General features: G+C 40.9%; 1 protein-coding gene across 1 annotated transcript; it reads right to left on the bottom strand.

Moving 5' to 3' along the window:
- Positions 1-316: 316 nt before the first annotated feature.
- On the bottom strand, positions 317-20,392 carry LOC125248257 (ribonuclease inhibitor-like). Its single transcript, XM_048159981.1, has 3 exons — positions 20,337-20,392; positions 867-1,040; positions 317-494 (listed from the first exon to the last, which is right to left on the bottom strand). The coding sequence occupies exons 1-3, from the start codon at positions 20,369-20,371 to the stop codon at positions 317-319; spliced, it is 387 nt and encodes a 128-aa protein (XP_048015938.1). The 5' UTR covers positions 20,372-20,392.
- Positions 20,393-20,806: the final 414 nt, after the last annotated feature.

Raw genomic sequence — 20,806 nt, 5'->3', positions numbered from 1 at the left:
GGAAATCTCATAACATGAACAATTCTTCCAGAGATCACTATAACACGCAGATAGAAACGTTTAGGAGACAATAAACACATGATTGCAACAATATATGGTTTATCTAGAGCTGTTCAACGATTAATCACGATTAATCTCATCCAAAAGAAAAGTTAGTGTACATAACATGTGTGTACTGTGTATATTTAAATTGATGAATGTTAATTTGAATGAATGAATGTAATAATAGTTTTCCCTGCATTTTATTCCATTTTACTTGAATTATTGAAATTGCAAAATTCACAGTGACAGTTTCATATGAGAGTCATGCATGATCTTACTGTAGCTTCTCAAGTTTACAGTGAGGATTCTCCAGTACAGCAGAAATCATCTTCACTGCCGAGTCTCCTAGATTATTCCCAGACAGATTCAGTTGTCTCAGGTGTGAGGGGTTTGATCTCAGAGCTGAAGCCAGAGCAGCACAACCTTCATCTGTGACACCACAATTACTGAACCTGTAGAGAACAATGACACACTCTTCACTCTCTCAGAAGCCCATATATGTTTTAAAGATAACTAATAAAGCATCTCTGTATGATATAATGTAGCTAATATTCATCTAATCATGTTCACACTAACAGTGTTATAGATGGAGACAATATAATGTGAATTTAATGAAATTCCTCTTCAGTTATCACAAATTAACATTCTTCATTTTGCTTCTTTCTGCACCTTTTTTTCATCATCATGTTTATTGATAGAGTTTATTTGTTTTTGTACTATTTATTATTTCATTAGTTTAGTTTAGTTTTGGTCTCACTATGAACTATTTAAAAATATGTCTCTCTGAGCACCAGATCATGTGACTATCAGAGAAATGATCTTACCCCAGATCCTCCAGTTTACAGTGAGGATTCTCCAGTACAGCAGAAATCATCTTCACTCCCGAGTCTCCTAGTTTATTCCCAGACAGATGCATTTTTCTCAGGTGTGAGGGGTTTGGTCTCAGAGCTGAAGCCAGAGCAGCACAACCTTCATCTGTGACACCACAATCCCACAACCTGTAGAGATCAATGACACACTCTTCACTCTCTCAGATCAAAACTTACAGGGCCACATTTCCCAAAAGCATCATAAACCTTGTAGAAACAATTGTATGAATCATCCTAAAATTACAGTCTATTTCCCAAAACCAGGATAGCGTTTGTGTAAATGTAATTAGGGAAGCGTGGGACACAAACTAACGTGGGGTTAATTATAACACACATGGTTTAAATACTTCCACACATGATGAAAATTAGCATATTTACTAGATGCCATATTGGCAAAATATAGAGAAAAAAATTGTCCAAAATTCAGAAATCTTTGGAAGATATCACTGAACATTTAACAATAGCAAAAGTAAGTGTTCATTTTTCATCTATATATTTGTTTTTATTTAAAATTACACAAATCTGATATTAATTTAATCTCCAATCTGTTAGTTCTTTAAGGTTTCACTAACTAGCAGAAGATACTATCCAGTTGCACATATAGGGTTCGCTGTAACACTGCGTTACAATGTGACCCGCTATTAGAGCTATGCTATTCTATACAGTTACCAATACAATTGGCAAAATTAACTTTCACGAATATCTGTTGAGATACCATGGAGAAAAGGTGAATAAAGACTGAGAGGAAGAACCTGAACATTCATAAATATTATTTTAATCAATGTTCAGCATTGGTACTGGCTCGTCTATTTGTCTGGTGTTCAGTGAGAGCTGTGAGTGGAGGGAGGAGAGTGTCGAGTTCAGCTCTGTGTGTTTCTGAATGTGTTTCTTGAGCTGTTTGTCTGTATTGTTTTGATCTAGGCTGTACAGCTGTGTTCTGCAGTGTTCATTGTCAAAGTTATTTCAATTTGAATTTCTAAAAAAATGCTATTATTTTATATGAAATAAATAATAATTGTCTTTTAATGACAATATTTTAGTTTGTCATGTATATTAATTTGATTAGATCAGATCACATTTTCAGCTGTCATATGGTCACGTTACAATGTGCTCTACCTATGGGGCATGTTGTCATTCCCTTCTTTCGGGGTAAATAAAGAAAAAGGTATACACTGCATTAATGAAACAAAGCCACACATTTGTACCAGACATGTGTGAAATTAATGTGGAACAAAATAAATTCTCTGAACCCTGAGTAGATTTACACAAACTGAGAAAGTCAAAAAGCGTTAGGTTGTGCCCCGCTCTCCCCTAGTTAGTGTACTGAAGGTTATTTATGGCTATTTTGTACCTGTTTCTGAGCATCAAAGTTATTAGCAACTTTTACTTTCTATTTGACTACATTTTTTAATAAATATGTACTCTTTACTCTAATACATTTGTAATGAGCTATGCAATTATTTGTTACATTTTGCATGGCACCTAACCAGTGTTAATTTTGGCAGCCATTTTTTATTTAGTCTTAGTCTTTATCTTCAGACAAAAATGCTCCTTAGTCTTAGTCAGAATTTAGTCATTTTTGTCTTTCATATTTTAGTCTAGTTTTAGTTCATTGCATTTTTGTCAAGTCTTAGTCATTACTTTTAGTCAAGCTACAGTTACCAACATTAATTTGATAGCTATTTTATCTTTAGACAAAATAGTCGTAATTTTTCTCTTTAGACCAATTCATTTAAGCTTATGAAAAATTTGAATTAAGTTAACAGGCTGTATTGACATTGCACTCTTAGCAGTAGCACTTGTGCAATTCTACAAATCCCTTTTCAGTGGTTCTCAAACTTTCTAGAATGTCATACCCCCTGAGGGATTTAACATCCTTCTGCGTACAGTTACACCTTTTCCATTAAAGGACAAAATTTGCCCTCTTAAATCGATTTTTCCAAAGCATTTTTTTTACCTTTATGAATATCTTTAAAAAATAAATAATTCTTAAGAAATTCAATAAATACAATGATGATAAAAACAAAGTGATACTTTTAAATATTACATTAAATCCACCAGTAGGTGGGTAAGTCACTCTTTTTATGAGTGAATCATCGAGTCATTCATTCTTTCAGTATCAAAGCAAGCGGCTGTAGTTATGAATGGATCATTGAATCATTGGTTCATTCAAAGCTGCAGATTCGTTCACGAAACAGCTTGTGTGCTGCAGTTCTGCTGTGGCTTCCATTGCAAAATAGAGCAAAATACTGACAATACTGTTTAAAATGTACATCACTTAATACCCTTTTGTTTGTTGAACTGTCGTGTAAAATCAACGTCACATTTGAAATAGTGTGGATATTCGGGGGACCGTGTACCTTCGGATAATTTGTTTTCTCGTTTTTGTCTTCTAAATCACACATTCGACCCTTCTCATTAGAATTAATAAACAAATCTCGAGTCGTTTTTACATATTTTTATTTGTGTTTTAATCACACTTTGTTCTAATCCGCCAAATGGAAAAACAATAAAACCAAAATGGATAAACAGCTTGAATATTCGAGCTCTACATGGGCGGGAATAAAACGCCCCTTTCCGCTGATTGGTCAACCAAAGATCAAGCCGCACCATCAGTTCTTAGCTCCAGAATCAGCTCCGCGCAACAGTAGCCTATATAACTATCTGATATATGTACGGATTATTACAGAGTTTATTGCAACTACATTTAATCTCGTTCTCATCAAACAGCCAGACTAATAAATGGCTCGACACAACCCGTGCCAGGGCAGAGCCTAGACAGAGCTTTCTTCTGTTTACACATAAATTTGCATGCCGGGAAATACTAATTTATCATATTAAATAATAATTGATGTGGCATCTGCTCTCACAACTAGCCAAACTATCTGGCACACTCAAATCAGCTGACCAACTCTTAAAATCTGTGTGCCGGAGGCTGCGCACCGCACTGGACAGCGCAGAGAGAATGCATAAGCTTGTACTGAAGCGCAGAGCAGAATGGATTCAAGGGTCAAGTCAAGTCATCTTCATTTATACAGCGCTTCTTACAATACAGATTGTTACAAAGCAGCTTCACAGTGATAATAGGAAAATTAATAGACAGATTTTGTTTTGGCTTTAAAGCAGCTCTAAGATAAAGTTTATCAAGCTAAAGTTTTTGATTGAATCACTTTTCTTTGTAAAAATCATTAATTATTAACTCAAATGACACCTTTTTAACTGAAAACAGAACAGAAACAGAAACTTTTAATGCGTTCTTGCCGTTCATTTACGTGTTTAAGGGTAGACTATGAAATAACACTTTGAACAATAAAGCCAGAGATGAATATATATTTTTATATTACCATCTACTGTATTACCATCATAAATTAGTCAAATAAGGCTACCTTTTTAAAATAGCTATATCTTATTAAATATAGGCCTATGCCATCTTTAAATTTAAAATCATAAATTTAGTCAATATTAGAGTTTGACACTATTTTGTTTCAACCAAAGGCATCTTGAGCTGCAACCAAAGGCATCTTGGCAATGCAGCATCTGAAGTTGCTTTTAGATGTATTTTCACAATTTAATGTTGCTCAGGTCCGTAAATACATTCACACAGCAGAGCAAATAATGCAGTGACATTAATGTTATGTTTTATACAAAATGCTTTTAATACAGAAATACGAAATAAATTACAAGATGAAACGAATATGATATATCGCTAGTAGGTGGCAGCAAGTCACTGTGTTAATGAGTCATTTTATTCAATCGATTCGCTCGAAACGCTGATTCATTCAGTAATAAAAGGCTGTATGGCTGGTGAATCACTCAACCGATTTGTTCAAAGATTCATTCACGAATTTAATAGGCTACTCTGTGCACCTTATGTTGCGAGTCGCACAATGATCTGTGACTTTGCTTTAGAAATTTAGCTGGCAGAGAAAATAAAACATTGTTTTGAGGAACATAGTGTTAATGAAATAAACTCGGTGTATTGCTCAAAACAACAGTCAGGACTGCTGATCTGCACTTCACTACACTGTAACCACATTCTCTCTGTGCTGTTCAGTGAGTCGCGCATTTTTGGCACACAGATTACAAGAGTTGATCAGTTAAATAAAACAGGCGGTGTGCCAAATAGCTAGGGGTAGATTCTTGCTCGTATAATAGAGAATACGATTCTGACGTCACGCCGCGTTGAGTTCTGGGTAACTTCTTTGTTTATACGCCATCTTGACAGGATCGCGCAGCCTTTCCGTCATTGAGTTTAGTTCAGTAATTTGTTTTCTGTCATGATTGTGAAAAATTTCACCATTGTATGTCATTAATGCTGCATCGATAATGGTGATAGTAACTCTGATAATCATTCTGAGAGAGAACTGGACAATGAGCAACGTTTTTTGACGCCGGATGGCAAATCTTTTAGTAATGGCACTGATTAAACCCACTGCATATCACTCAATAAAAGAATCACATTGCTGAGTGTTTTTTGAAATTTTTGGTTTAATAATTAACATTACCTTTTGCGAGTCTGACTCCCCAGCAAGCAATTTTATGTCTATTAGACGTCTAATAGCCGTCAAAACATAGCCCGGTCGTCTAGGCTAAAACAAGGCAAAATTTGGGCTGTCAGTGAAAATCTAATAGACGTCTAACCATAACCCAAAAATAGACTAGTCATCAATTAGACGACTATTAGACGACTACATATATATGTCTAATAGACGGTGAATATGGATCTAGGCTAAAATAAGGCTGAATTTGGGCTGTCAGTGAAAATCTAATAGACGTCTAACCATAACCCAAGAGTAGACTAGTCATCAATTAGACAACTATTAGACAACTACATATTTATGTCTAATAGACGGTTAATACGGGTCTAGGCTAAAATAAGGCAAAATTGGGCTGTCAGTGAAAATCTAATGAACGTCTAACTATAACCTAAAAATAGACTAGTCATCAATTACACTACTAATGAATGATTACATCTATGCATGCAATAGACAACTAAATAATGACTAAAGGATTCTTTTCACTTAAATATAACAGGTTCTCATAAATGACAATCCGTCCAAACAAATTAAATATAAAAGGTTTTATTTAGAAAAAGAACTCAAGATAATGCACAATGATAAAAAAAATAATAAATTAAGTTTTACAAATACAATACAAATAAACATTAAAAGAAAATTACAACGTGTAACAATAAAAATATAAAACATTGACCAAAAAAAAAAGTTAAATAAAAAATGTTAACAATATTTTTTTGGTTTATAAAACAACCTGATTAATTTTCAGTTCCATAAATTCCATGTTTTATGTAAAGCACTTTGAATAACCTTGAACATTGTTGTTGAAATGTGCTATACAAAATAAACTTGCCTTGCCAAATCAAAAGCTCACATTTTTATTTCATAATGATCAAAAGATTAAAAGATATACAAGGCTTCCATAACAAATAATAGTAGGGTGCACAGGTTTCATGTTTACCCCCTTGTATTTAGATAATTACAGAGTTTTAGGGCACAAGGAAACATACAGTACATGTGCATGTATGTTAATCTAACCACGTTTTACTCTGAGTCTGCACTGTTACCCGCTAAAATGTCACGGTTCCTACACATAATGTACATAAATAATAAACACATGTCAAAATGAAAAACACAGATACTTACAAGACCAAAAGCAGGAAAGAATTTGCTTTAACATTTGCTGTTGCTTGCTCTTCGTCTCCAACAGTTGTAAAATGCGGAAATGTTTATCGCGAGATCTGGCAACAGTGATCGAGAGCTAACGTTCAAGTCTCGCGTTGCCAGTGGTCATGTCTCAGTAGAGCCACAGTTGCCATCTAGCGGTTGAGAATTGCAAATTTTTATTTAACTTCAAATTAAATACAGTCATATATGTGTGTGGTATATAATTATAATTAATATATGGCTTGGCTATACCCTGATTATATATATATATATATATATATATATATATATATATATATATATATATGATATATATATGATATCGTAGAATGTAGGATTGTGTGACAGCAAAAATATGCTGTTTCAAATATATACTTGCATATTTATGTATAAATGCAAGCATATCAAGAATCCCACAAGCTTTGTGGTCGAAAATAAACACTATTTTGGTTACACTCATTGCTGGTCTGAATCAGGGCTATAGCCAAGCCGTAAAAACTAGACTATAAATTGCCTCGATTTCGCCGGGTGGACTAAAAGCAGACTACACATAGCCTATCCAATTCAGAGCTAAATCGTGACTACATATAGACCATGTCATGAAATGCCACTTAAATCTTGTAGAAATCATTGACATTGCGAACATGATGAGATATCAACCATCTCATGCACTTCCTGTCCAAAAACTACAATAAATCAGGATTGACTACAGGTGGGCTACAAGTAGCCGGTCTTACTACGAGCTAAATCGTGGCTACGCACAGCCTACACAATGTAACATGTCAAAGATGTGAAACCAAACACCTTGTAATCACTGTTGACTTCACTTACATGATGCAATATCATACACCTCGCAAGTTATTTTGGCAAAAACGACATGTAACCAAATGAAAGATTATTTTGGCTAAAAGTGGGTTACACATAGCCGGACTATATCGGGTCTATAGTTAACCGAGACGGTGAAATGACGGCTATTGCTTGCTGGGTCACTCCGCTCGTGAATTAGTAGAACTTGAACGGGGACATTCAAATGCTTTTAAGAATGAAGAAACGCTTAATGCACCGAGACAAACACAAGATTATGTACATATCTGTTAAAGCGTTGCGTTCATATTCAGGGCTCGTCTGCACATCTTTTAATATAATGTCATCATAATACACTAAGCCAGCGTTTTTAAAAGGTGCCCTTGCAAGGACTCACTACTAAACTGTTGACAAGCTCCTAGGGTTTTGATTTGTTTGTCATCTGTTGAAATATAAAAATACAGTGTGTTCGTGTCCGTCTGTCCGCTGACTGACCCATAATCTCTGATTCTCTGGGATCGTGGAAAGGAATATTTACAATGACAACAGTTGTAGGCCTACTCAATATGCTCGTTTAAGCATCATTTAAACGTTTCCAACAAATAAATGAATCGATTTTTCTCAGCGTGTTGAACACATACTTTTATTTGGATATTCATATGATGGCTGAAGCAGCAGCGAGCGTCCAGTGTGCGACACGGTAAACAGATGAACACTGTAAACGAAATTCTACAAAACTTCAGTGAAAAAATAAAAAATAAATAAAATTATCATGCGATGCTATAAAATAGCTTCTGTTCCCTGCAAACGATACCCTTAAAAATGTGAATGTTCCACTTAATGGCAGAAACAAAACAAAAAGTAAGCAAGTATCTGTATTCATTTCAGTGCAAGTAGTAGGGGGCGATCCTGTCAAAATGGCGGCGCCACCCCGACATGCAACACGGCATGACGTCGGTTCGTATTCTCTATATGATCAACATTAAAAACAATAACTCACAGAGTTATTTGTATCGAAGAGAGTTTTAACCTTAAATCTATATGCAGTCTGTATCTATATTTGTTCTTGTGGTAAATCCCCACTTTTACAAAGGTATATTGTAGAGAACAGCACTAATGTAGCGCAATTTGCTGGCGTGGAGTCAGTCAGTTTTGACCGCGAAAGATGAGGTAATTGAGGTGAATGAATGTCGTGTATTTAAGGCATTTTACCTGCTAGAAATACATTTTCAGTTTTTATGTTATTTTAACTCAGCATTTTGTTCACATACGTCAGTTTGAGAGCCACTGCTGGATATCAGCCTACAATTTGGTTGCAGATTTAGTCAGCAAACGAGCAGCGCAATATAGCCCACCTGACTAACACTTTAATTTTAAGTAGAAAATCTCAAATGAAGATCGCTGAACTCCAGCTTACTTGTCTGTGTTTTCAGATCATCCGCGCTTCTTGTGTAGAGAGCTCGTGTGTGGTTGCCAGATTGCAAAGATTAAGTAAAACGTGTTCTTTTAACAGAAAAGCTCTGATTGGGGGGTTTGAATTCTGGAAATCTGGCAACTGTAAGCATGACCACTCATAAAGACAGTCTGTAATGTATTGTCTCCTTTATTCGACAAAAACAAAAAGTGTCGTCTTTTTTCATCAACGATATGGAACGTGTTGTTTTAGTCACGTTATCATAATACGATATTGGTGTCGTCTCTCATCATCTCGTCTTAGTCATGGAAAAAAAGGTAATCAGCGAACATTTTGTCATAGTTTTCGTTAACGAAATTAACACTGCACCTAACTTTCTCTGCTGCAGTTTATTTCTGCTAGGAAAAAAAGCAATATTGCCATCTACAGGCCACTGAAGGAACTATATCTTGTGTGCTTTGGCTTTACTCACCCAAACTTGTCAAGGCTACTTTACACAAATGAGAGCATGTGCAGGTAGTTGCTGAATCGCAGGAGTTTCATATTTGAGAGCATATATGAGGAAGTGGTTGCAGCCGGTGATGAGCCCAAACCAGCACGTCCAGTGTAAGTAGGCTTTGACTTTTTAAAGGGGTGGTTCAATGCGATTTCACTTTTTTAACTTTAGTTAGTGTGTAATGTTGCTGCTTGAACATTAACAGTATCAGCAAAGTTACAGCGCTGAAAGTTCAATGCAAACGGAGATATTGTCTTTTAAATTTATGGCAGTTTAATGCCTACAAAAACAACCGGTTTGGACTACAACGAGCTTCTTCCCGGGTTGGAGACATCATAAACCATGCAAAACACTTCCCTGGGAACACGCAACAAAGTGGGCGAGGCCATATGGTGCAGGAAGCGGAAGCAGAAGAGTTTTTTTTTTATTATTGCATGAATAACAATTACAGAACATGAACACAGAAAAGGGAAGCAGAAGAGTTGTGTACACCGGACGAGAGCGACGTGACGTGTCAAATGAACCCATTATAATATGTGATCTTTTCTACACTGGATGCAGGAGGCTGAATCCAGCTTCTTATTCGCAGCTTCTTATTGACGCTATCCGGTCCACCTTAAAAGACGCAACGCTTCCGCGTTTGTAGCTTCTTATCCACGCTCAACTTAGGGACAGTGCGGTTTTTCTCTTTTTCGCGCTTTTTTAAGGTATTGTGTTGCTTTTAGGGTCTATTTTCAGAATTAAAGGAAAATAAACTATTTTGAAATGCAAATAACACTGATAATATCAGCAAAAATAGGCTGCAAAAATATAAAGGCACTTAAAATATAGTATTCTTTGTTTATTGAACGTGTCATCAGCTCATCTTGAAGGACCGTGTGTTTTTTCTCTTTTCACGCTTTTTATTTTATATTATCTATTTTTATAAAAAAATAATAAACTATTCTGAAATGTAAATAACACCAAATATCTGTGAAAATTACTGTAAAATTACAAAGGTCATCATCTGAATGCATTAATGAATTACAGAGCAAATATTACAGATTTCAATGTCACAAGGTAACTAGAGACTATCAGCTCCAGCTCCAGCTCCAGATTGGATCCAGCCTGTTATGAAGACTTCAGATGAAGGACTCCAGAACATCAAACATGGATGATTAAACAAAATGATCATGTTATCATTGTTTTGCATGCACACTACTTTTGCTTAAAAGAAGTAATATCTTCTAACTGTACGTTCTGATATCATCTCATAAAAGAAGACTATTCTGTTTTTGCTACAAGTGAATGTGAAATAAATTACCTTTGAGGGTGCGTTAAAAGTTGCACTGGGGCCTTATTCCCAATGTACTTGACTGTCACTATGCACATTTTCAGACATTTTTACTGTAGCATTTTAAAGTTATGGACCCATGAATTTGACAAATGTGACAATACAGTTACAGGAGAAATTGCACTATTAGCCCAATTGGAGGCGCTATATCTCAGCTGCCTTTGAGGGTGCGTTAAAAGTTGCACTGGGGCCTGATTCCAAGTGCACCTGACTGTCACCATGCAACATTATGAGCAATTTTACTGTAGCATTTTAAAGTAATGGACCCATGAATTTGACAAATATGACAAAAGTTTCATGAGAAATTGGCCCAATTGGAGGCGCTGTATCTCAGCTGCCTTTGAGGGTGCGTTAAAAGTTGTACTGGGGCCTTATTCCTAATGTACTTGAGTGTCACCATACACATTTTCAGACATTTTTACTGTAGCATTTTAAAGTTATGGACCCATGAATTTGACAAATGTAACAATACAGTTACAGGAGAAATTGCACTATTAGCCCAATTGGAGGCGCTATATCTCAGCTGCCTTTGAGGGTGCGTTAAAAGTTGCACTAGAGCCTTATTCCCAATGTACTTGACTATCACCATGCACATTATGAGACATTTTTACTCTAGCATTTTAAAGTTATGGACCCATGAATTTGACAGATGTGACAATACACTTACAGGAGAAAATGCACTATTAGCCCAATTGGAGGCGCTATATCTCAGCTGCCTTTGAGGGTGCGGTAAAAGTTGCACTGGGGCCTTATTCCCAATGTACTCGGCTGTCACCATGCACATTTTCAGACATTTTTACTGTAGCATTCTAAAGTTATGGACCCATGAATTTGACAAATGTGACAATACAGTCACAGGAGAAATTGCACTATTGGCCCAATTGGAGGCGCTATATCTCATCTGCCTTTGAGGGTGCGTTAAAAGTTGCACTAGAGCGTTATTCCCAATGTACTCGCCTGTCACCATGCACATTTTCAAACATTTTTACTGTAGAATTTTAAAGTTATGGACCCATGAATTTGACAAATATGACAGTACAGTCACAGGAGAAATTGCATTATTGGCCCAATTGGAGGTGCTATATCTCAGCTGCCTTTGAGGGTGCGTTAAAAGTTGCACTGGGGCCTTATTCCCAATGTACTCGACTGTCACCATACACATTTTCAGACATTTTTACTGTAGAATTTTAAAGTTATGGACCCATAAATTTGACAAATGTGACAATACTGTCACAGAAGAAATTGCATTATTAGCCCATTTAGATTCACTATATCTCAGCTGCTTTTGGTGTTAAGTTACTTTTCTCAAATTCATGGATCCATAACTTTAAAATGCTACAGTAAAAATATTGAAAATGTGCATGGTGACAGTCAAGTGCATTGGGAATAAGTCCCCAGTGCAACTGTTAACGCACCCACAAAGGCAGCTGAGATATAGCGCCTACAATTGGGCCAATAATGCAATTTCTGATATAAATATTTAAGGCATATCAAGATGTACTTTTACCCCCTTATCTTGAATATTGGGTGCATTATAAATGTTTTAATCACACAGTGAAAGCGTGATCTCTAATTGCGCCAGTGCACTAGTCTAACCTACTAGACTAACTTTACATCACGTAGTGTATGCGTGCAACTCTCTGTGTGTGTTTTTGTAAAGTGAGAGAAATACTCGATAATTTCAGATCGCATGTTGTTAAAACAACAATCACAATATTATCTCAGGTGATATATATCGCACACCCCAATAACAGACTCAATATCAGTAGTGACTCCGGCTGTAAGTTTAGGTAGGGCAGATTGTGGGTCTCAGCCATATGCGCCGATTTATGTTTCCGCTGGTGGGTGCCCAGTGCCCCACATCACCCCCCCATTACATCCAAATTATATTATAAATAAATCCATACTGGGTTTCAGTTCAGCCGTGATCTAATTGCATGACAATCAGTGGCACACTCCTCAACAAACTGTCCATACCGGCGTGATGAATACGATCCTCAACTGGATGGAACTGGAATAAATACTTTGAATGTTGCGATCCCATCGGACTTATGATAGCTGTCTGAATTGTAACAAAGCACTGTTCGCCAGAGGAGAGCTGGCCCACCGACTAAGCCTGGTTTCTCCCATGTTTTTTTTCTCCATTTTAACACCTGTTTGCCACCTGATGTCACCTGTTGGAGTTTGGGTTCCTTGCCGCTGTCGCCTTTGGCTTGCTTAGTTGGGGAATTTGACTTGACATTTGATATTCAACAGTGCTTTACATCTGCCTGCTTTACCATTTTCTTTAAGAGCTGCTGTGCAGCCAAAATTATATACCAGTTATCACTGTAAAGCTGCTTTGACACAATCTGCATTGTAAAAAGTGCTATATAAATAAAGGCGACTTGACTTGACTTAATTATCAGGTTCGAATCTGCCCTCATATAGTTTTTTAAGTTCATTAATGTTTGTATATTAAGAGCAGGGGCATGTTTGTGTGCATTTTGTTAGTGATTTCCCTGGAAAGAAGAGTCAAGCGATAGATTGACGCGCATGTCTGAAGACTAACTTACACAAGCCACAACGTTCCTCAGCATGATTTCAAAAACAACACGTTTCAGCGCTAGTTAGCTTCTTATTTAACTCAAATTAACGTCAACTGGATGTTTCATTTCCATTATATCCACGCAGTGAGATGACAATTTCGACCCAAAAGCACATTATTTTCACGAGTGTTGTCGCGAGTCATGCTCTCGCTGATATCTGATGCAAGGAGAGTTTGAGTTTCAACACACGCATGTATCTGATCGAGAGCAGAGCCATTTGTGCTAAAGGGTAATAAGAGGTAATACTGTCCTTCTTGTTGTGTTGCAGGTGAGGATGGAAGGAGACGCTGGAGACGGATGACTGGGACACTCACACACACAGGCAGGTAGGAACACGAGGAGCACTGGAGACAATGGAGACGATGGAAACGATGGAGGCAGGTAAGTATAGCGTTTGGAGTCCTTGAGGTAAGCATACAACTGGCTGTAGTGCAAACGAGACCGGACAGTGAGTGTGTGTGAGTGTGGAGCTTAAGTGCTGGTGATAATGACGGTGCTGATGATCTTCAGGTGGCGGTGATTAGTATGCTGGTGATTGAGTGCGTGGGTAAGGGAGTGAGGTGGAACCTGACGTGTCTGTGACAGTACCCCCCTCCCACGGCCCGCTCCTGAGGGCCGAGGACCCCGACGTCGTGGTGGTCGTCCTCTAGGGCGTGGGGCAGGTCTGTCCGGGTGGTTGGTGTGGAAAGTCTGTAACAGATTAGGATCAAGGATATCATTCTTTGGGACCCATGAGCGTTCCTCGGGGCCATAACCTTCCCAGTCTACCAGATATTCCAGTAGACCACCACGGCGCCGGGAATCCAGAATTTCACGAACCACGTAGGCAGTACCATCGTCCAGGATGAGTGGAAGGGGGGGCTCGACGGCTGCCACGACAGGTTCTGTGGAGGGAAGAACAGAAGGGTGGTGAGTCTTTAATAGTGAGACATGAAAGGTAGGATGAATTCTCTTGTATTGTGCAGGGAGTTGAAGGCGATAAGTGACGGGGTTGATCTGTCGAAGGATGGTGAACGGGCCAATGAAGCGGGGACTCAGCTTCTTGCAGGGCAGACGCATCCTGATGTCTCTGGTGGACAGCCAGACCTTCTGCCCCGGTTGGTAGGTAGGGGCGTTGGAGCGCCGAAGGTCGGCTGTCATTCTGCGTCTGCGCAGGGCCCTCTGCAGTTGGTGGTGTGCTGAGTCCCAAACCCTCTTGCTCTCCCGGAACCAGTAGTCGACTGCCGGAACGTTGGAGGGTTCCCTGTCCCAGGGGAACAGTGGGGGTTGGTAGCAGAGTATGCACTGAAAAGGTGTCAGTCCAGTTGTGGCTTGTCGGAGGGAGTTTTGTGCGTACTCGGCCCAACCCAGGTACTGGTTCCAGGAGTCCTGGTGGCCGTGACAGAAGGTACACAGGAAGCGGCCTATCTCCTGGATCTTCCGTTCCGTCTGCCCGTTCGACTGAGGATGGTATCCGGACGACAGGCTGACGGTCACACCCAGGAGGGAGAAGAACGCCTTCCAGACACGGGAGATAAATTGGGGCCCTCTGTCAGAGACTATGTCTTCGGGGATTCCATAATGACGAAAGACATGGTTGAACATTAGTTCTGCAGTAGTCATGGCGGTAGGTAGACTTCCCAGGGGAATCAAACGGCAGGCTTTGGAGAAGCGGTCTACGACTACCAGGATGCACGTGTGACCATCAGACTCGGGGAGATTGGTGACGAAGTCCACCCCCAGGTGTGACCAGGGTCTCTCAGGAATGGGCAGAGGATTGAGCTTGCCGGTGGGAAGATGGCATGGGCTCTTGGAGATGGCACACTCCCTGCAGCCCTGCACGAACCTCCTGACGTCGTTGGCCATGTTGGGCCACCAGAAGCGCTGTTTGAGCAGCGAGAGGGTCTCATTGACCCCCGGGTGGCCAGTGCCAAGTGAAGAGTGAACGGAGTGCAGGAGTGGAGTGCGTCGTGTCCGTGTGATGTACTGCAAGCCCTGGGGGCAACCCGGCGGAGTGCGTGAGGAGGCATTGGAGGAGGGTAAGGTCTCTTCCGACCACTGGATGGGGCTCACGAAGATAGATTCAGGCAGGATAGTTTCGGGAGTTTCATTCCTTTCCTCTGGAACATGAAGACGAGACAGAGCATCAGCTTTTATATTCTTGGAACCTGGACGATAGGATATGGAGAAATTGAACCGTGAAAAGAACATGGCCCAACGAGCTTGGCGAGGGTTGAGTCTTTTAGCAGCCTTCAGATACTCAAGGTTTTTATGATCAGTGAGAACTTGGAAGGGATGGTTAGCCCCCTCCAACCAATGCCTCCATTCTTCCAGGGCAAACTTGACTGCCAGGACCTCACGGTCACCGATGTCATAGTTGACCTCCGCCGGGTTGAGCTTGCGGGAGAAGAAGGCACATGGATGGAGTCTACTTGGTGTCCCCTGCTGCTGCGACAGGACCGCTCCCACTCCGGTGGTGGAGGCGTCCACCTCCACAACGAAAGGCAGGTCCGGGTTAGGGTGGATGAGGAGGGGAGCGGTGGTGAAGGCTTTCTTGAGGGTCTCAAATGCGTTGGTGGCAGGCTGGGACCAGGACAGAGACTTGGGCTGCTTGCGTAACAGGTTGGTGAGTGGGCTGACAATGGTGCTGTAGTTCTTGATGAAGCGGCGATAGAAATTGGAGAATCCGAGGAAGCGTTGAAGTTCTTTTATGGTGGTTGGAGTTGGCCAGGTCTGGATTGCAGAGACCTTCCCCTCGTCCATCCGGATGCCACTGTGATCAATTACGTAACCCAGGAAGTGGACAGAGGGCTGGTGGAAAGAGCACTTCTCTGCTTTGAGGAACAGATGGAATTGCCGTAAGCACTGGAGGACCTCCGCAACGTGGTGGTGATGTTCGGCCAAGCTCCGGGAGTAAATGAGGATGTCGTCAATATACACCAGCACAAACTTGTGGAGAAACTCCCGGAGCACCTCGTGGATGAAATCCTGGAATACGGAGGGGGCATTGACCAGGCCATACGGCATGACCAGATATTCATAATGGCCGGTGGGCGTGACAAAGGCGGTCTTCCACTCGTCCCCCTCGCGTATCCGGATGAGGTTGTACGCGCTGCGGAGGTCCAGCTTGGTGAACACAGTGGCACCACGGAGATGTTCCAGGGCCGCTGGGACGAGGGGAAGTGGGTACCGGAATTTGACGGTTATCTTGTTGAGTGAGCGGTAGTCTATGCAGGGCCGCAAGCCTCCGTCCTTCTTTGCCACAAAGAAAAAGCTTGAAGCAGCAGGGGAAGTAGACGGGCGGATGTATCCTTGGTTAAGGGCCTCTTTGATGTATTCCTCCATGGCCTTCTCCTCCGGTACTGACAGGGGGTAGATGCGTCCCCTGGGTACTGGCTCACCCGGTAACAGATCGATGGCACAGTCCCATGGCCGGTGTGGAGGTAACTTGGAGGCGCGTTGCGGGCAGAAGACGTCACTGAAGGAGGCGTAGTCGGGTGGAATATCCACAGAACGCTTCTCAACAGGACTTTCGATGGACGTGGCATTGATGGAGATTGTCTTGGAGAGAGGAGATCTTGGAACCGGAAGTACTGGGAAGCAGTTGGAGAAGCAGTGGTCGCCCCACTTCAGGACTTCACCCATGCGCCAGGAGATGGTGGGGCTGTGCTGTTCAAGCCACGGGCGCCCTAGAACCACGTCAGCGGTGGATTCCTCCAGAACCAGCAGATGGATGTTCTCCGTGTGAAGTATACCCACTTGTAGTTGAAGAGGTCCCACACAACGACGGATCATCTTACGGCTTAGGGGTTTGCCCGTCATGGAGTGGACCTGGTAGTTAATCGGAGAAGGCGAGGTCTTGAGTTTGAGGTGTCGACAGAGGGCGCCGGAGATGAAATTTCCTGCTGACCCTGAATCGAGGAGCGCCACCACTGGAACAGAGGCATTAGCAGCAGTAAGGTTCACAATAGTAGTGAGTGGTTTCATTTTTTGAATGGAGGGAATGATAGCACTCACCACGGGCCAAGGTGGACGAGTTGGGCATGTGGAGATTACATGCCCCGGAGATCCACAGTATAAGCACAGATTCAGGGTCAGCCTTCTCTGTCTTTCAGCAGATGTTAGACGGGAATTGTCCACTTGCATGGGTTCACTTGCTGGTTCTGGAGAGCTGACGGGTTCGGACCGATGGAGGAGGGTGTTGGAAAGTGGCTGGCCCTGGTGCTCAAGGAGACACGACTGCATACGAGAACCCACACGGATGGCGAGTTGGATGAAGCGTTAGAGTCCTATGGAGTCCTCGTATGCAGCGAGATGCAACCGCACGTTAGGCTCCAATCCTTGACGAAAGGTGGTGATGAGGGCTTGTTCATTCCATCCGCTGGTGGCGGCTAGCGTTCTGAACTGCAAGGCATAATCATTAACAGTTTTATTTCCCTGTTTTAGATTGTAAAGCTTCTCACCAGTTGAAGAATCAGCCAGAGGTTTTCCGAAGACCTCACAGAAGTGAGAGACGAACGCCGAGTAAGACTTTACAACTGAGCCTTTCTGAGTCCAGAGTGAATCCACCCATTGAAGGGCCTTACCTTGCAGTTGGGAGATTATGAACGAGATTTTAGCTGTGTCGGTGGGGTAGAGGTGCGGTTGCATCTCCAGGACCAACTCACATTGAAGGAGGAATCCACTGCAATCCTCCGCCGATCCTGAGTAGGGCGCCGGTTTGGCCATGGGACTGGGGGTAAACACAGGAGAAGAAGTGGTGACGGTGGATGCGGAAGCAGCAGCGGCGGTGGGTGACGGTGGTTGTGGGGTGAGTGCTCGGCGCAGTGCGTCCACGAGCTCCTGGAATGGATCGGTGAGGCTTATGCTGATTTAATGCTGTTATGGTCCGGTCTTCTGTTACAACAGAGACACCGGAGGCAGAGATAAAAGCAGTAATGTTGGTTTATTGAGGTAATCAGCAGAGCAACAGGTAAATGAATGATGAGTTTGCTGGTCTTGGAGAAGAATGAGAGGTAATACTGTCCTTCTTGTTGTGTTGCAGGTGAGGATGGAAGGAGACGCTGGAGACGGATGACTGGGACACTCACACACACAGGCAGGTAGGAACACGAGGAACACGAGGAGCACTGGAGACGATGGAGATGATGGAGATGATGGAGACGATGGAGACGATGGAGACGATGGAGGCAGGTAAGTATAGCGTTTGGAGTCCTTGAGGTAAGCATACAACTGGCTGTAGTGCAAACGAGACCGGACAGTGAGTGTGTGTGAGTGTGAAGCTTAAGTGCTGGTGATAATGACGGTGCTGATGATCTTCAGGTGGCGGTGATTAGTATGCTGGTGATTGAGTGCGTGGGTAAGGGAGTGAGGTGGAACCTGACGTGTCTGTGACAATTTAAATTATCTTTTCATGTTTTTATAATTTAAAAATATCAATATTCAGCATTTTATGTTTAAAACATTATTTATGCATTTGTAACTGCAGTTTAAATGCATTTGTCAGCTCTGAACTTCATCAAACAGTGTGTATAAATGCATATAAAAGCACTTTAGATTCAGTTTCTGTGTTTCCACTACATTGCAAAGATTAATTTTGTTGATATTGATTTCATTTGATTGGTAACATCCCTAGTGTATCTTATTGTTATAAATGAATTCATTGATTAAATGACACACAAGATTTGTTAATTAATTTGACACAAAATATCAGGCATAAATTTAATTAGGTTATAAAATAATTGTAAAAATGGTAAAAGGTAAAAAATCATTTTAAACTTATTGGAAAAGATAATTTCAGGCACTGCTGCAAACTAACCACCGTTAGTAGTAAATATGTAGGCTATAGGACCCTACGTGAAAGTGCCCGCTCACTTCTGCCCAGACCCGGACAAAAATAAAATTCTGCCTACGCCACTGCAGCCACGGATCAGCTGTGCACGGCAAACGCGACATACGTGAAAGCACAATATGCAGGTGCTGCTCCTGCAACGCATACGTACTGCAGACGGAGTGTGTGTGAAACAGGTGTAAGTACTCACGCTCTGTATGAGCAGCAGCTTTATGTGTTCCAGGTGTGTGTGCTGACTGCGCTCTGAACCGCTCTCAGAAACCATGAGCTCGTATCGAATGAGCGCTGTTTCACTTCTTACTGCACAATGTTCTTAAATCGTCAGGCTTTAAAGTGCATTGTTTCATGAGATCGTGTAATAACTCCACACTGGTGATGAAATGACTGTGACGCTGAAGTCTGATATAATCAATTATGTGTTTGTTTGGTGAGATCGGCCTGTTTTAGTGACTCCTGATCGATTCATAAGCTGTGTCCCAATTCAGAGGCTGCATCCTTCGAGGGTCAGAATGAGTGTTGTTAAATGGGAAGGTCTAGCCTATGGAGCACTGATCTTGGATTTATCTGATTTACCCATCAATTCACGACAAACAAAAGCCACATTTGGAGGAGTCTTCTAATTGGGACAGCCTTCACTGTGACACACTCGGTCTTCGAAGGATGCAGCCTCTGAATTGGGTCACAGCAATAGAATCTGATTATCGGCCGATAACAATCTGCAGTCGATCGATCGGAGCATCCCTAATTTTAAACAATCTTTATTTTAATGAACTGATATCAATCCATAAATCCAGAGAATCAATATTTTAGTCTGTGCTGTTTTCAGTTGATGCACTTTTGATAAGAAAATCTCAGCTTTCAAATTCTGTCAAATGTATTAAGAAATTCAAACAATAAATGTGTTTTTGGCGCTCTTTAATGTGGCTGACAGATCGCTGTAGTGTCTCAGTTCAAGCAGCAGTGCGGAGCACGAGTGACTACTAGTTATAGCATGAAAGAAACATGGATAATATTAGGATCGCCTCAACTCACAGCAGAGAACATACATTTACCTCAGCTAAAACACAGAAAGTAATTTTTATCATGTCTCAGTTTGTAAGAATGAACAGAAACACATTTACAGTAATGCTCTTACAATAGAAGTCTAGCAGGTCAGATAGGTGGAGGGTTTGAAAGCTGAAGTGTGACGCTCATGTTTTTATTGAACCATTAATTTATATTTTTAAGTAAAAAATGTTATAAAGTATTAACAGTGATGATTGTTCTCATTGTTACTTACTCAGCTGATCTAGTTGCTGTAATCACAGGCAGCATCTTCTGAAGAACTTCATCTCCTGTATTTACTGCATCACTATTTGAAAATAAAAAATATATTAATTATTAATGCTAATAATATCAATTAATATTATAAGTATATAATACATGAAATACCTTAAATAAACACTGCTGTAAAAAGGACATGTCAAAATTTTTGATTAGTATCTGACTAAAGAAGTTACTGAACATATTCTGCCAACACAGATTAGTTTTATCTTTTTCTTGTCAGTGTTGTTGTGGTCTATTAGTCTGCATTCACACTACAACACTTAGTGACAGATCTATTTTCACACATCAGATTTTTTTTCCCCTTCCGTTGCTATGGTTATCACTATGTCAACCATTGCAATTTCAGGAGACATTCCACCTCTCCCGGAAGTTCCAGGAGTCTCCCACATATTGATATTGGGTGTTTGTCAAACAGAAGGCTGA

Source organism: Megalobrama amblycephala, linkage group LG16 (assembly GCF_018812025.1).
Source record: "Megalobrama amblycephala isolate DHTTF-2021 linkage group LG16, ASM1881202v1, whole genome shotgun sequence".
NCBI lineage: Eukaryota > Metazoa > Chordata > Actinopteri > Cypriniformes > Xenocyprididae > Megalobrama > Megalobrama amblycephala.
This window is presented reverse-complemented; position numbering and strand designations above follow the sequence as displayed.

Coding starts and splice junctions, on each gene's coding strand:
- LOC125248257 (XM_048159981.1), bottom strand. CDS start 20,371: ATGCTGCCTGTGATTACAGCAACTAGATCAGCTGA. Junction 1,041..20,336: donor ACAGCAACTAGATCAGCTGA/GTAAGTAACAAT, acceptor TGATCTCTACAG/GTTGTGGGATTGTGGTGTCA. Junction 495..866: donor TGTAAACTGGAGGATCTGGG/GTAAGATCATTT, acceptor TGTTCTCTACAG/GTTCAGTAATTGTGGTGTCA.